Source organism: Alligator mississippiensis, chromosome 11 (genome assembly GCF_030867095.1).
Source record: "Alligator mississippiensis isolate rAllMis1 chromosome 11, rAllMis1, whole genome shotgun sequence".
Taxonomy (NCBI): domain Eukaryota; kingdom Metazoa; phylum Chordata; order Crocodylia; family Alligatoridae; genus Alligator; species Alligator mississippiensis.
In genome coordinates, this window is record NC_081834.1 from 24428748 (window position 1) to 24444105 (window position 15358).

At 40.5% G+C, this 15358-nt stretch overlaps 1 protein-coding gene across 1 annotated transcript in view; it reads left to right on the forward strand.

Annotated features, from left to right (window-relative positions):
* The window catches only part of UNC13C (unc-13 homolog C), a 524763-nt gene that overhangs the window by 50065 nt on the left and 459340 nt on the right, over positions 1-15358 (forward strand). The window contains exon 2 of the mRNA XM_014606134.3: positions 15204-15226. Within this exon, the coding sequence (XP_014461620.1) occupies positions 15204-15226 (23 nt within the window). The remainder of the gene's footprint in view (positions 1-15203; positions 15227-15358) is intronic.

Here is a 15358-nt window from a genome sequence, read left to right on the forward strand (position 1 = left end):
ATTCTATATTAGAACACTAGGTAGTCTTGTAATTAGGTTGGCCTTCTATAGGATTGAAGCCATGAAGTGTTGCTTAAAACTTGGATCAAATTTTAAGTTGATTTAGTGTTCCAGAACACTGAGCCTAAGCATATTAGAGAGGTGGCAAACCTGGCTCAGGTGTCAAGAATTAGTGGTTTTAGGCTCTATTTGAAAAAGGTCTGATTTCACAAAAATAGAATTAGCTGTTTTGAAGGGAAAATAAGATTATGCTGAGTTTACTTTTAAGTCTAGATATTGATGTTGGGAATAAAGGTTTTTAAGAACACCTAACCTACTTAGGCTCCTAACTCATATTTTCAACAGTGAATTGGGAATATAGGGCTTCTTCTGACATTCAAGTAAAGGCATGATGGGATCCATCTGATGTGTGACCCACACAATCACACCTCCTGCTATGCCACAAATGAATGGCAGAAGGCATGACTGTGGGATCCAGTATCAGATCCTATTGTACCTTACTGCAATCCCAGGCTCTCCTTCCATTGGCAAGTATAAAACTCCCACAGCTGTGAGTCCCAGCAGCTGATGGGTCTCCCAGGTGCAGCTTCGCCCTGCAGGCTACTACAACTGCAAGACCCACTAGTCTATGGGACATGACTGTATCTAGGAATCCCATCACCTGACAGAACTCATAGCCATGGCAGTACATGGGGCTCTGCCATGGCTAGGAGTCCTGTTAGCTGATGGAACTCTAAGCCATTGCAGCCCGTGGGGCACTGCCATCATGGGAAGTCCCATCAGCTACAGAACTCCCAAATGCGGTAGCACATATTGCACCCCCTCAGCTGATGGGGCTCCCAGCCACAGGGACTAGCGATGCAAATCAAAGCTGGATAGAAACCAGCTATAAAGTTAGTAATGATGTTCCAGCTCTAACTTAATAGCTGGATGGACCTTTATGGTATGATAGTTAATTTGCACATGTAGCCAATCAGAAGTAATTCTGCAATTTATCAGTTAATTGCATAATTCATGTAACATGTGGAAGGGGCCCTAGGTTCCTGTATCTAGTTGCCTTTCCGTGAGGTTTAGCTATTTTTAAAAAATGAACCTGAAACTTTGAAACTTCCATCTATATCAGACTCACAAACACTGAAATGTAGGAATAAGATTTTCCCTCAGGAGCCTTGATAATTCTTTAAAGTGAAAAGCTGTTGAAACAATTTTGTTCTTAATTTCTACAGTTTAATAGATTTTAAGGCCTGAAGGGACTATTATGGTCATCTTGTCTGACCTCTTTTATAATACAGCCATAGGATTTCATGTGAAAACTTAATGGTCTGGCCTGTAAAATGTTTGTCAGCAACAGACAGATTTCCAAAGGTCAATACACAGATGCAAGTAGGTATTTGGGCTTTCCAAACGCACTGAGGTTGGATGGGTCTGCTACTGATGGCATTTAGTGACCTAAATTACTTAGATACTTCTGAAAATTATCACAAAGGTGCCTAAATACTTTTGTAAATCCAGCCCCAGATGTCCATCATGAAAATCAGAGCTTTTTGATTTTTGTTTTGTTATCTGAATTAGCCCACAATTGGGAAACCTTTATTTGTTAGGAGGATGATGATTCTTCTAGCTTTAACATTCACAAAACATGCACGTTTTTACTATATATTTTTTCTAGTTATAAATTCGTCCTTAACGAAAGAAGCAAAGAAATGTCAACATAGACTTTTCTTTATACTTGCTGTTACTGCAAAGTTCAGACTGTGTGCTTGTTATAGACACTTCTAACATCCTTCTAAACCATTGCTATTTACAGGTGTACGTGCCACTAGAAAAACTAAATAAAGGCATTCCTTTCTTTATAGGGCTTCTAGAGTTTAGCAGGCTACTAGGTCAGAAACAAATAATTTGGTAAGACTTGAGGAACAAAGTACGTACTCCAAAGGAGATACTGTTTCTTCCAAATTTTGTCTGTTCTTGTTTAGTAACTGCCTAGATGTTGAGGTCTGTAATAGTGTACAGTGGTTGAGTTTTAAGGATTATTTTTCCATTTCAGAGACACAGATCACCTTAGGGACCCATGTTAAAAGTTTAAATGCAAAAAAGTAGTGCTGTTGATACTGCATTGCACAATAACCCTTGAGTTATTCACATTCAGTTATGTCACAGAATGCTCTTCATTCACAAAATATTTCTTTAAAAAAAATAAATGAAATAAGTGCAATGACTTCAAGAACATCAGTTTATGGTAAAATATTTTTTAAAGTTACTGAGAAGAAGAGCTCTGATCTAGCAAGCCAACTGTTCAGTGGTAGACAATCCCTTATTGATACAAGGGAGTGAAAATTATTTATGGATCCCTTACAGTTAAAAATGTTACAATTTAAAACAAGCTTGTTGCATTAGTATTTAGCTAGTATTAAAGCCTTTTAATATTTTGAAATATTAAAGCTGTTCTATCTAGTTCTTCCCTGTAATATGCTAGTGCAATCAATCAAAAGATTTAAGTTTAAGATCAATTAAATCCTTTCTTTTTGCTTATCTAAAGTTTTATCTAAACAGGGATTTAAAGATATGATTTTAGACTGAGTTAGTGTTTTGATTTCATTAGCACTTTTTAAAAATCAGTAGAAGCCATGTGGCTCTTTAGGCTTTAATTAAACTATGTTAGCCTATACTATAACAGAGTTACTATGTTGGCTGTGTTGCATATTAAAGGTCCCTTAAGATTATGGCTCCTCTTGGAGGAAAAGTAATCCAGGCGGGAAGGTTAGTAGAGAGGTATGCTTGCTCTGTAACCTCTTCCTGTTAAAACACACTCAGACACGCATCTGTTGTTATGGAGCTTCTGCCTGTGTAATAATTCCAATGACTCTGCCTGTTCAGGCTAACCTGTCAAGGAGATCAGCCAAGGTCATGCAAAAGTGCAATTGCTGTATTAACTAGTGTTTTAGAAGTTGTAAATTATGATTCCTAATCAAATTTTGGTTTAATATGCCTATAAAATCTCCTTTAGACAAAGCCTAAGCATCTGTCTTCTCCTATTTCTTTCCTGTAAGGGAACAGAGGATAGCAAGTAATAAGGGGAGAGAGTAGGGAACAGTCATGACATGCTTTTCCTTTCCTTCACCCACTGGAAACCTGCTGCATCACTGCAACCACATACTGGTGTTTAGACAACATGGGAGTTGTTCATATTTTTTGTTGTAATTTTTGTCAAAATAGCCAGGTATCTGGATCTATAGGAACATGGAAGAAAATGCTTATCAGCATAACTTTTGTCTAGTAATCTTTCTTTCAACTCTTGCAGTGTTTTGCATAGTTGTGCTCAGAGCAGTTCCTAATGGACCCAGGATGCCAAACAGTGTGTACATGCAGACATTATACTTAGATCAACATAACTAAGTGCTGATTTATACATACATATGGGCAGGTTAGATCAGGCAAAAAATGGCTGGCCTGATCTAACTTAGTTTACCTGAGGAAATGAACCAAGTTAGATTAGGAATGGCTTGGCCCAATCTACCAAAATTCTGCACATGTTCAAAGCACAGCCCTGAGGCTGGGAAAGTACAGCTGCTTACCCAGCCCCAGAGCTACACTCTTTCTACCCCTCCGACCCTGACTGTAGAACCGTGAGCCCCTCACCCCAGGATAGGCACCCACCCCCAACTCTGCTAAGCCCTCCTGGACCTGCCAACCCTCCCTCCACTCAATTCTGTCCACCGCTTCTTCCACCATGACTTACTTAGGTCAGGTTCCTGGTACAACTTCCAGCCCCAGCCACTATGTGCACACATTGGATCCAATCTATGATCACACGGCTAAAAGTAAGCTGCATTATTATAGGCTGGGTACAGCAAATGTATGCACATGCATGTGTGCACAGACAGGGAAGAAGTGGTGGGGAATGTACTAGTAGATGGCAACTTGGGCAGCAGTGACCATGAGATGATTGAGTTCAGGATGCAGAGGAAAGCAGGGATGAGAATAAAGACCGTGGACTTCAGAGAAGCAGCAGAACAAGGACCCTGGACTTCAGAAAAGCACACTTTGATTCACTCAGGGAACTCATGGGCAGGATCTCCTGGGAAGCCAGTCTGAGGGTGGGGAGGAGTCCAGGAGAGCTGGCTGTACTTGAAAGAAGCCTTATTGACAGTGCAGGAGCAAACCATCTCAATGTGCAGGAAGACTAGCAAGTATGGCAGAAGACCAGCTTGGCTTAGCAGGGAACTCCTCAGTAAACTAAATCACAAAAAGGAAGCTTATAAGTGGAAACTTGGACAAACAACTAGGGAGGAGTACCAAAGTATTGCTCGGAAATGCAGGGATGAAGTCAGAAAGGCCAAAGCACAATTGGAGTTGCAGATAGCAAGGGATATGAAGGGTAACAAGAAGCGTTTCTACAAGCATTTCAGCAACAAGAAGAGAATCAGGGAAAGTGTGGGTCCCTTACTGAATGGGGGAGGCAACCTTGTAACAAAGGATGCAGGAAACGCTGAAGGGCTCAATGTCTTTTTCATCTTGGTCTTCATAGGCAAGGTCAGCTCCAAGTCTACTGCACTGGGTAGCACTGTTTGGGGAGGAGGTGAGCAGCCAACAGTGGTGAAAGAACAGGTTGGGAACTATTTAAAAGCTGGACATATACAAGTCCATGGGGCCAGACAGGATGCACCCAAGGGTTCAGAGGGAGTTGGCTGATGTGATTGCAGAGCTGCTGGCCATTATCCTTGAAAACTCCTGGTGATTGGGAGAGGTCCTGGCAGATTGTAAAAGGGCAAAAATAGTGCCCACATTTAAGAAAGGGAAAAAGGAGGATCCAAAGAACTACAGATCAGTCTCACCTCAGTGCTTGGAAAAATCATGGACCAGATCTATTTCTAAGCACTTGGAGGAGGAGAAGGTGATTAGGAACAGTCATCATGGATTGAACCAAGGGCAAGTCACAGGGGCGATGCTTAGGGGGTGCACATGGCATAGCACCCTTTGCAAAAAAGGCATCTGCAACACTGTCAGCAACGCATGCGGGTGGTCGCTGCTCACCATCCCACCGCCGGCACTGCCAGTGGCATCTGGAGGCAGTCCACAATTTTCCCTGGCTGCCGCCACCACTGCCAGCAGTGCCTGTGTGTGGTCACCAACCCCTGGTCAGTGCTTGCCACCACCGACAGTGCCAGCAGCATCTGCGGGAGCTCCCCGCTCACCGCTGCCAGGCTCCTGGCACTGCTGGCACAGCTGTGCCTCCCCAGCCACTGGGGGCATGCACCATTCACGGCAAGTCATGCCTGACCAACCTGATTGCCTTCTATGATGAGGTAACTGGCTCTATGGATGTGGGGAAACCAGTGGATGTGGTATACCTTGATTTTACCAAGGCTTTTGTTACGGTCTCCCATAACATTCTTGTAGGTGAGCTATGGAAGTATGGGCTAGATCGATGGACTGGGTAGCAGGGCACTTAAGGGTGCCTGCTACTTTAAGGATGAGGCTGTCTGGCCAGAGAGCTCTGCTCAGTCTGCAGAGCTCTCCAGCTGTGGGTTGCCAAGGTAACAGCCTAAGGAGGGAATAGGGAACACCTGCAGGAGTCACATGACCTGCTGGTGGCAGGGGTTTGGCCTAGATAAGATACGGGCTGAAGTCACCAAGGAGAAGCCCTGGCAGCCACCAGAGGGAGAGAGAGAGCTTCTGCAAGTGGAAGTGGTTGGAGAACTGATGCTGTCTGCTTTGTTCCCCAGTGCAGTGGGACCTGCCTAGGAACATCCCAGGTACTTAAGCTAGAAAAAATGCAGTAAAGAAGGTGCATAGTATTTGTGTTGTAGATGATAGGCAAGTTACAGCCTGGAGGCTTTTGGTTTGTGTTTCTGTTTACATCTGGAGGACCAGGATGAGGCTAAAAGGGGAGGTATGGAGGCCTCATTTTGTGCCCTAGAGCCAGAGAGGCTCAGACACAAGGGCACAGGGAGCCCACAGAGCCGGAGTGGCTCAGGGATGGTAGAAATGATAAGGGGGATGGGACATGCTAAGGGGGAGGTTGATGGCATGGCTTAAACTCTTAATACTGGGATAGAAAAAGGGGCGGCCTCTTGCCTAAAGTGAACATATTTATTCCAACAAAGGCATGGCAGATGAGATAGGGGGCAAACTTCCCAGATAGGCAAGCAGGCCATGATAGTGACCGGTCCTGTGAACCCTGCCTGTCACAGCCTGTAAGGTGGATAGGAAACTGGCTTGGTGATCATTGGGCTCATAGGGTAGCAATCAATGGCTTGATGTCTAATTGCCAGCTGGTATCACGCGGTGTGCTCCAGGGGTTAGTTTTCTTCAATGTCTTCATCACTGACCTAGAAAATTAGATAGTGTGTACCCTTGGTAAGTCTGCAGATGACACCAAAGCGAGGGGGCTAGTAGATACACTGGTGGGTAAGGCTAGGATTCAGAGTGACCTAGACAAATTGGAGGCTTGGGCCAAAAGAAATCTCATGAGGTTCAATAAGGCCAAGTACAAAGCCTTGAACATAGGATGGAATAATTCCATGCACTGGTACAAGCTGGGGGCTGACTGGCTAGGCAGTAGCTCTCCAGAAAAGGAGCTGGGGTTACAGTGGACAAGAAGCTGAATATGAGACAACAGTGTGCCCTTTGTTCCAAGAAGACTAATGGCAGACTGAGCTGCATTGGTAGGACTGTTGCCAGCAGATCAAGGGAAGTGATTATTCCCCTCTATTCAGCACTGGTGAGGCCATGTCTGGAGTACTGTGTTCGGTTTTGGGCCCTCCGGTACAAAAAGGATGTGGACAAATTGGAGAGAGTCCAGCAGAGGGCAACAAAAATGGTGAGGGGCCGGGGCATATGACTTATGAGGAGAGGCTGAGAGAACTGGGTGTATTTAGTCTGCAGAAGAGAAGATGGAGAGGTAGGGCTGGGCAAAGCTTCAGTCCCTTATTCACTTCAGCCCGAATTGAATCAGAGGACCCTTTAATCTCTCCAGATTGAATCGGAACCCTACAAATTGATTCAGAGAGTTTCAGAAAGATTTGGCAATTCAGACAGAGACACAGCTTTAAATGTTTTTTCTACATACCTCTAGGTAGCAGGCAGCTCATGAGCGCTACGATGCTGAGGTGCATGGAGTGTCCCTCAGGAGTACGGGGGCTCCCCAGTGTGCTCAGCAGAAGACCTGGAAGTGGACCACAAACATTTCCAGTCCACTTCCAGGTCCGCCGGGGAGTGCACTGGCCTCCCCCCCACCCCCATTCTCCCCTGGCTCAGCAACCGGTGCCTCTTGAGTCTGGGAGGGGGTGGGGGGCACAGCATGCTCCCCAGTGGACCCAGAAGTGGACTAGAAGTACTTCTGGTCCACTTTCAGGTTCACTGCTGAGCATGTGGAGGGCCCCCCTGCACTTCTGTGGGACTTTCCATGTGCCCCAACATCACAGCGTTCACAAGCCATGCTGCTACCTCAAGGTATATAGAAAAAACTTTTTAAGCTGTGTCTATGTCTGAATCACTGATTCTCTGAATCGGCATTGAATCTTTAGATTTGGATTTGGCCAAATCAAATTAGGGACAGTGATCTGAATCAATTAATCAAATCACCGTCCCTGATTTGGGCTGAATTCAAATCCAAATCGAATAGGGCCCACTTCACACATCCCTACTGAGAGGGGATTTGATAACAGTCTTTAACTACCTGAAGACTGGTACCAAAGACGATGAAACTAGTCTGTTCTCAGTGGTAGCAGATGACAAACCAAGGAGCAATGATCTCAAGATGCAGCAAGAGAAGTTTAGGTTAGATATTAGGAAGAACTTTATCATTAGGATGGTAGTAAAACATTGGAAGAGGTTACCCAGAAAGCTAGTGGACTCTCCATCCTTGGAGGTTTTTAAGACCCAGCTAGACAAAGCTTTGACTGGGATGATCTAGTTGGGTGTGGTCCTGCTTTGAGAAAAGGGTTGAACTAAATGACCTCCTGAGGTCCCTTCCAACTCTAATTTTCTATGATTGTACCCAGAAAGAGAAGCTAGTGCTTGTTCACTAAGTGGATACCCCAGCACCTAAATTAAAAAATTCTCAGGCTCTGTAGAACACATGGACCATCCCTCTACTGCAGAGCTTCTACCTCTTCCCATAAGGGGATTGCTGAAATTGAGAGTTTAAATCTGTGGATGCTCTGAAGAAGATTATTTCCAGTGTGTTTTCCTATGTAAGGTGAGGAAATAGCCACTGCAATATGCAAATAGCTTGGGCTCTTGTTCTGAATGGAATCATGTTTATACTGTGTTTACTGACAGTCATAAAACTATTCCGTCATTGGGGAGTATACTGTGAATCCCAACACATGCAGAGGGTTAGTAAGGGTCCAGCTAGCCATCTGTACAGCAGTATAATTTGATAGTTAAACAAGGAATGGGATTGGCATTAAATTTAGAGGCAGGTGTTCCTCCACTTAGGAGTGCTTCTAGAAAGCAAATGGTTGAAAAGAAATTGGGAAATTATGTCGAGCTACAAAATATGACAATGGCAAGGTGAAGTACAGGAAAGATGAATGTTGCCTGAGTTAAAATAGTCATTTCCTAGGTAGCTGCTGACATGTGCTATAGGGCTTAAACTGACACTGGTTTTCTGACAGCATAGCCTAATGTGAAATCAGTGTGGAACCATAAAGCACTAGTGACTCAGATTCATAATACTTGTGTTACTTTTAAATGTCAAATGTGCCTGATAAATCTCTGAAATATTTTACACAGTGTCTAACTTAAGAAAATCAAACATACTGCTCTCCTCAAATCAAACTATTTAATATGATAAAAGAAAAATAAATTGAACCTTAGAACTCCATTCCTCTTTCAGGTGAAGGCCAGAGAAAACACTGGGGGCTGTAATAATCAAAAATTCAGATTTTGTTAGGCTGACAGGGAAAGCAAATTGCAGGGTTGAGCCCTGGGCTGAGAATGGGCCTCTGTCAGAAGCCCCCAAACATTTCAGGGTGAGGTCTGTTCAGGTATGGTCTTGTGTACAGTTGGAAAGGCTTCAATAAGGGAATACTTCAAAGGGGGAGCAGCTGTTACCTTCTAGTTATCATTTGTGGACAAGCCATGAAAAATACAAATGTAGTAAAACTGCTTCACCTTTAGCATTGGCTGGAGTGAGGCAATGTTAAAGTTGGAGCAGTTTTCTATGTCTGTATCCTTTGTCCACATGTAACAATTAAAATGTAACAGCTGCTGTTCCTTTGAAATATTCCTCTTCGTAATGGCTCCAAATGTGCTTATTTGGAACCATTCGAAATCGCCCTTAGTGGTGATTTCACTTGCTGTGAGGAAAAGAGGAAACGACACTGTTTTGTAGGGCTGTGTGAAGCTTCAGGTGCTGATTCAATTCGGAGGAGATTTAACTCAATTTGGCAGCCGAATCTCTGAATCCAATTTGAATCAGGAGACCAATAAAAAGGTCCAAATTGATTTGAAGCCATGTTCATGAATCAGGGAACTGAAAACCCCCTTAAGTGGACCTAACTAATGAAGTCCTGGTAGAATCTCTTTAATGCAATGTAACAGCTATCCCAGCCAGGCCTTCAGGATCTCTGCTGATCTATCTCTGTCTTATCTGTATTAGATTCAGCCTGTTCCCTTTCATCCCAGTAACAGGCTTGGCTAGACACTGGGAACACCGTACGATCTAGGTTTTTGACTCATGTGTTGAACAGGAATTGTGACTGAAGAGACCTGGTGAAGAAATTAAACCTTGCTTTCCATTGTTAATCTATGCCACCCCCACATCTCACCTTGCTAGGTATAGTTACTTGTATTTATAAATACAATTCTAAACAAGGTAGCTGAGCAATAGCAACTCACTTCTGAAAGGAAAGCAAAGAAAATACACTTTCTTATTCCTATTTCCTTTTCTTCCCTGTTTTGACATCCTGTAGCTTTCTCTTCCCCATCCTCTCCCTGTGTTGTTCTAGCCACATATTGTATTATCTGTATAGAAATACACATGCCTCAGGGTGGGCTACAAGTTTGTAAAGACCATTCAGACTTACAGTATGAAGATAAAGCAGTGGTGTGAGCCAGATAAAAGGAAAGGAAGCAAATGGAGCGGGGGTACGTTAGTGATGTATTTCACTTATGCTCCTTATTTCATTGCCTATTTCTGACAATCACGCCATAGGTCTGTATAGCCATACTGAGTACTTGCAGAGCATTATAAATATAGCCGTGTCTCCCTTTTGGTCTGTTTTTCCATGATACGTGTACTACTGGTGGCTAAGTACCATAGATTCCAGAATTGTTGTTATCTTGGTTATGACCTATATCATTAGTTCAGGCTCTATTTATCTTTCTCTTTTTTTTTTTTTTTTTCTATTTTTCTCATGACGTATGTCTTCAGGGTGGATATTGTCACCTGAAATAGTATTGCCTCAAATATATCCTTATACGGTGCTTATCCACATGCCAGGGGGTTCATTCTCCCTACATTGAAATGGTAGGTTTTTAATTGTGTCGATTTAAAAACCCACTGTTTCAATTTATGGACTTCAGGTACTGTGAAGGAACATTGATGGCCTGGTCAACTCACGCTTCCACAGGCAAGCTCTGCCAAAGAAAAAAGAATAAAAAGCAGTGTGGGGCCCGATTGCCACACTTCCCGCCCCCTCCCCGAGCCTGCTCACCTCTCCCATGGACTACAGAGATTTTAAGAAGCATAAAATTTAAGGCATGTCATGTTCATGTCAAGTCATTGTATATCTACTTAAGTAAGGTGAAAGATTTCAGTGTAAGCATTCAGTGATTACTTCCCAGGTCTCCAATAGACACTTGAACTTTAATCGGTGGCCATGAAATTTATCCAGACAACTGACAATGTGCTTACTGATCTCTGCTCATACCACTGAAGCAGATCACATCACTGTGTTTCTGTTTGTCAGCTTTCCTTTTCTTTTAAATGCCTTGTGTTTTCATCTCTCACCTGCTCAAAGGTATAATTTACTCCAGTTGAAAACAGTCTGCAAGTGAAAGGCTAAATCCTAGTAATATATCTCCTTTGATTCAAATGATCCTTCTGACATACTTTTCTATGCCGTATAGAATTAGGACTTGAATAAATTAGAATACTTAAATTGTGTTTGCTACAAGTGATAAACATCCCAAATTATTATTTACAAGCGTGTTTGAGGCTGAAGACGACATTTGTACTACCCAGATTTGAAATCTGTGCAAAATCATGCATGTAACAAATTATCCCCTCTGACAAAACAATTCAAATAAGGAAGAAGAAGAATTCATTCCAAAAGTCTGATTAAACACTTTCAGTTAAATATGCTTTATGGTTAAGTATGAAAGCTATACATGATTGGCACTTCTTAAAATTATTATATGCTTAAAATCTGTTTCAAACAAATACAATATTATTCATATCTGTCTTATTGAATTACTCAGTAATTTTTTTGCCATGCTTGAGGCAAAATGTTGCTGCACTATTTATGGGATCTGTTGTGCTTACCCAGACCACTCAACCTCCCAGGATTATCACTAATAGTTTTAACTGTGTCAGGATTGCAGAATTTAGCTGTGTGGGATTTCTAGCGTCAAGGACTGCAGTAGTGCTCCAAGTCTGGCACTTAGCCATCTTGAGCTTTCAGACTGTCAATGGACTTGGGACCAGCAAAGAACATGTACTTTTATTATTATTATTATTATTATTATTATTATTCTGGAGGGTGAGGGCCAGGAGTTGGAGGGAGAGAGTAATGTTCCAAATTATGTATTGTCAAAATCTTCTATGCCTATAAGGAAATTCTGAATAATTTTGAACAGAATTTCCAAACCTTCATCTGCAATGTGAAGCCAAACCTTGAGCCTGAGAAACCTTGTCACTGTGCACCTACCTTCTGATTTCTGTTTTACTGAATCGGTACCATCAAGTACAGTGCAGATTGCTGGATAGTGGCTTATGATGTATATTAGACTTCAGAGTTCAATTAGTCTATTTTATGTTTATTAATTTGTAAAAGGAATACATGGCCCAAGGTTTTTTTGAAAGTTTCTTCATGTTTTTATTGCTGAAAAATATAACCCCAGAATAATTTGGGGCCTAGTACTTTTTAAACTAATGGCAAAGTAGAGTAACCTGTTCTTGAACCTTTTGCTTGTGAAAGTTCCTAGAATAAAGACTTCTTTTATCAAAGAGAGAGAGCTGGATGTGAATTCCCAGAGACTGAGTCGTTCTGAATTCTACAAAGTGCTAAACATTTTGGCTTCACCCAAAAAAAAACACAAAACAAATCTAATCATGTGAATTGTCTCACTGAATTCAACTACTAATTGCATACGCAAGTGCTCAGTACCATTTCTTAGAAGTGGAATTACTTTATATACATATATCCAAGCAAAAGCTATTATTGAATGATAAAATGTTCTCTATACTGACCATTTTAATACTTCTACTGCTTGTTTCCTCTTGCCAAAATTTGCAACCTAGTCACCGAGATCAGCCACTTAAGTTAAAGTTTACTGGACAAAATTTACCTTTTAGTATTGGGCATATTACAGAAATCAGATACATGATGATAAGTAAGATGTGAAGATAATCATTTAAAGTGCTTTACCTTTTATCCTCACAAAGTAAAGATTGGTTACAGTGTCATAAAATAGCCCTGTAAACAATTATAGGAATGTTCTGTGAAAATTGGTTTCTGAAAAGTAGTAAGGATTTTGTCCATTAAGACAAAATGTAATTGTGTACTATCTGAACATTTTACAGTTCCATCCATATAATATTTTTTCTCTTATAACTAAAGAGAATTGGCTTTTTGCGAGACTATTACACTTTGCCTTGAGTTAAAGGAAACCAGTTTACTTTTTTTTATCCCGTTAGTTACCAGCAAGTGCAGTTTAATTGGCCCTGAAGGGAGCTTTTAGTTGTTTCCTAAAAAATAATTGGCTGACTCCCTTGTACAATCCACTTTACAAATTGCTGTTGCTTGAAAGGATGTTAAAGAAAATTGGTGTATAAATAAAATTGATCATTTACCCAGTATCAGTTCATGAGTCCAGCTTGCAACATTTCTATGCAGCTGGACAAATACTCCAGAACAATGAAAGTGAGTTATGCTATTTATTATACTTGGTCAGTGGGTCAAGTTTAGCCCTCCTATGTAATGATCAGAATTTACTATCTTCAAAATTTTCAATATGATTTATAATGTTTGGGTTATCAATATAGTGCTATGGGATGACTTGGTATCACAAAATACAACACCATGCTGGCTACTGATTGCTACTATTTTTAGTAAAATTGGAGCACCCAAAAGCCCCAAAAGGTTAGCCTTTGTAATTAGGGCTGAGGAAATGTGGAAGATTGCTAGTTTATTCTTTCCAGACTATGTGAAGAAATACATGTCAGTTCTGCTATCTGTGTCTGTCTCCGCTATCTGTGTCAGTCAAGCACCTTTCACAAGTATATAATTTAGATTAAAAAAAGAAGTAATTTCTGTAAGTGAGCTGGGCAAATGAAATAACTTCACAGCTAAATTGCTCCAGAGCTTAATTTTAGTGGGAAGTAGTTTCTAAAAATATGAATTATTTCTCAGGAAACTGAGCATAAACAAGTAAAGTGGGAGATTCAGCAAGATAGTTCAATAATATTCTATACTTTAAACTGTCAGCATAAGGGACTGACTTTGTTTCAAACTATATTTTGTGTGTGTTTGTGTTTGTAACCAGGACTTTATGCTGTAAAAGAGTCTATCACAGTGGGTGGTTGCTCTCAGAAGCCATAGATGTGTGCCTTCCTTTTTTTTTTTTTTTTTTTTTTTTTTTTTTTGTGCTTTCATATATTAGATCAGTTGTTCAAGATTTCTAACAAATTAACTATTTTTGTTTAAAAGTCTAGAAAATTGGAGTTTATTATGCCAGGGTGACCTCTTCTTTCCCTCTCTCCCCTTTGTGTACTTGCTGTCTGACAGGCTTGTGAATAATATATGTGTGAGAAGAGCTAGGAGCTGTCATCTGGCACAAGATAATGGCTTATTCTGTGGATTCTAATTACTAATTATTCTAATTATTAGTTTGGGTTTAGACTGCAGCTTCATGAGAATTCAGGTTTGGCTCCTACACATCTCTAATACTATGGCTTCCCAGTGGATGTTAATTTAGTGGCAAAACTCGAATATGACAAATTTTATCATGGATCTCAAAAATTGTGTACCCTGATAGGGATCAGAGGACTCCACATTTCCCAGGTCCATGGGCCCTGGTATGGAACTGGCATGCATGCAGCCAGGGAGCTCCCCAGCTGCTGCAGGCACCCTGGCATGGGAGGATAGTTTTGTAATGAATGGGTGCCACATAATTTCCATCCTATAGAATTTATCTGGGATGGGCTATTGAAAGGGAAAATATATAACATGTATACATCTTAGAAAAAAATGCAAAGATGGTCAAGGTGACAATTATAACAATGTAATTTCAGGTACACAAAACTGTAATACAAAATGTATATGTAAAAGAGCATCATAGCAATGAAAAGAGATATGCTATATGTAATATTTAAGTAAAAAACTATAAACATTTTAAAATGTTAAAATAGTGATATAGACTGTATGTAAATATTTTATACAATGCTTTACTTTAGTACATACTGTATTACCAGTAAACAAATTTTATATTATCTAATACATTTGAAGTCCATACAATACTAATACAGTGATTATTGGCCTTAATTTTTTTGGATTCCTTCTAGTAGAAGAGAATAGTTAGAATATAATTATTTTTATATGCCCCTGAAAGGTGTTAAACATGGTTTTACTTTTCTTTGTAAATAAAGTAATAGTTGTACTCCATGATAACTTTTATGAGCATTTTCTACCTTAAAAAACATATTTATTATGCTAATAGATACAGGTGTATTCAAGCTAAAAATTAGACTGGAACAGCATTAGTGTAAAGTAACCCTAAACATCTCAAATGTCTAAAAAGCCTTTTATTAGTAGACGTGAATCACTATATATCAAAACATCTTTGTACTTGTCAAAGCATATTTTGATAATATTACAAGAAAACTAAGTTTACATATTACTCAGCTTCTGCTGTTCCTTTTGTTCTCTGTTAGCAAGCTAGAATTGTAACATTTTATTCATAACATTAATAGATCTTTTAGAGATTAATTTGTCTAACCTATATTCCCCCTCTTCCTGGTTCTCTTTCAGATAGCAGTTCTGTGGATGAAAAGGTTTAAGATCACATATTTCCATAAGGGGTCATGTATTTTGTTGATGTTTGTTTGTGACTTATTTGATGTTTGGTTCCTTCATTTTAGTTGTGAAATGTGCATGTTTCCTGGCTTTCCATTCTTTTGTTCTCC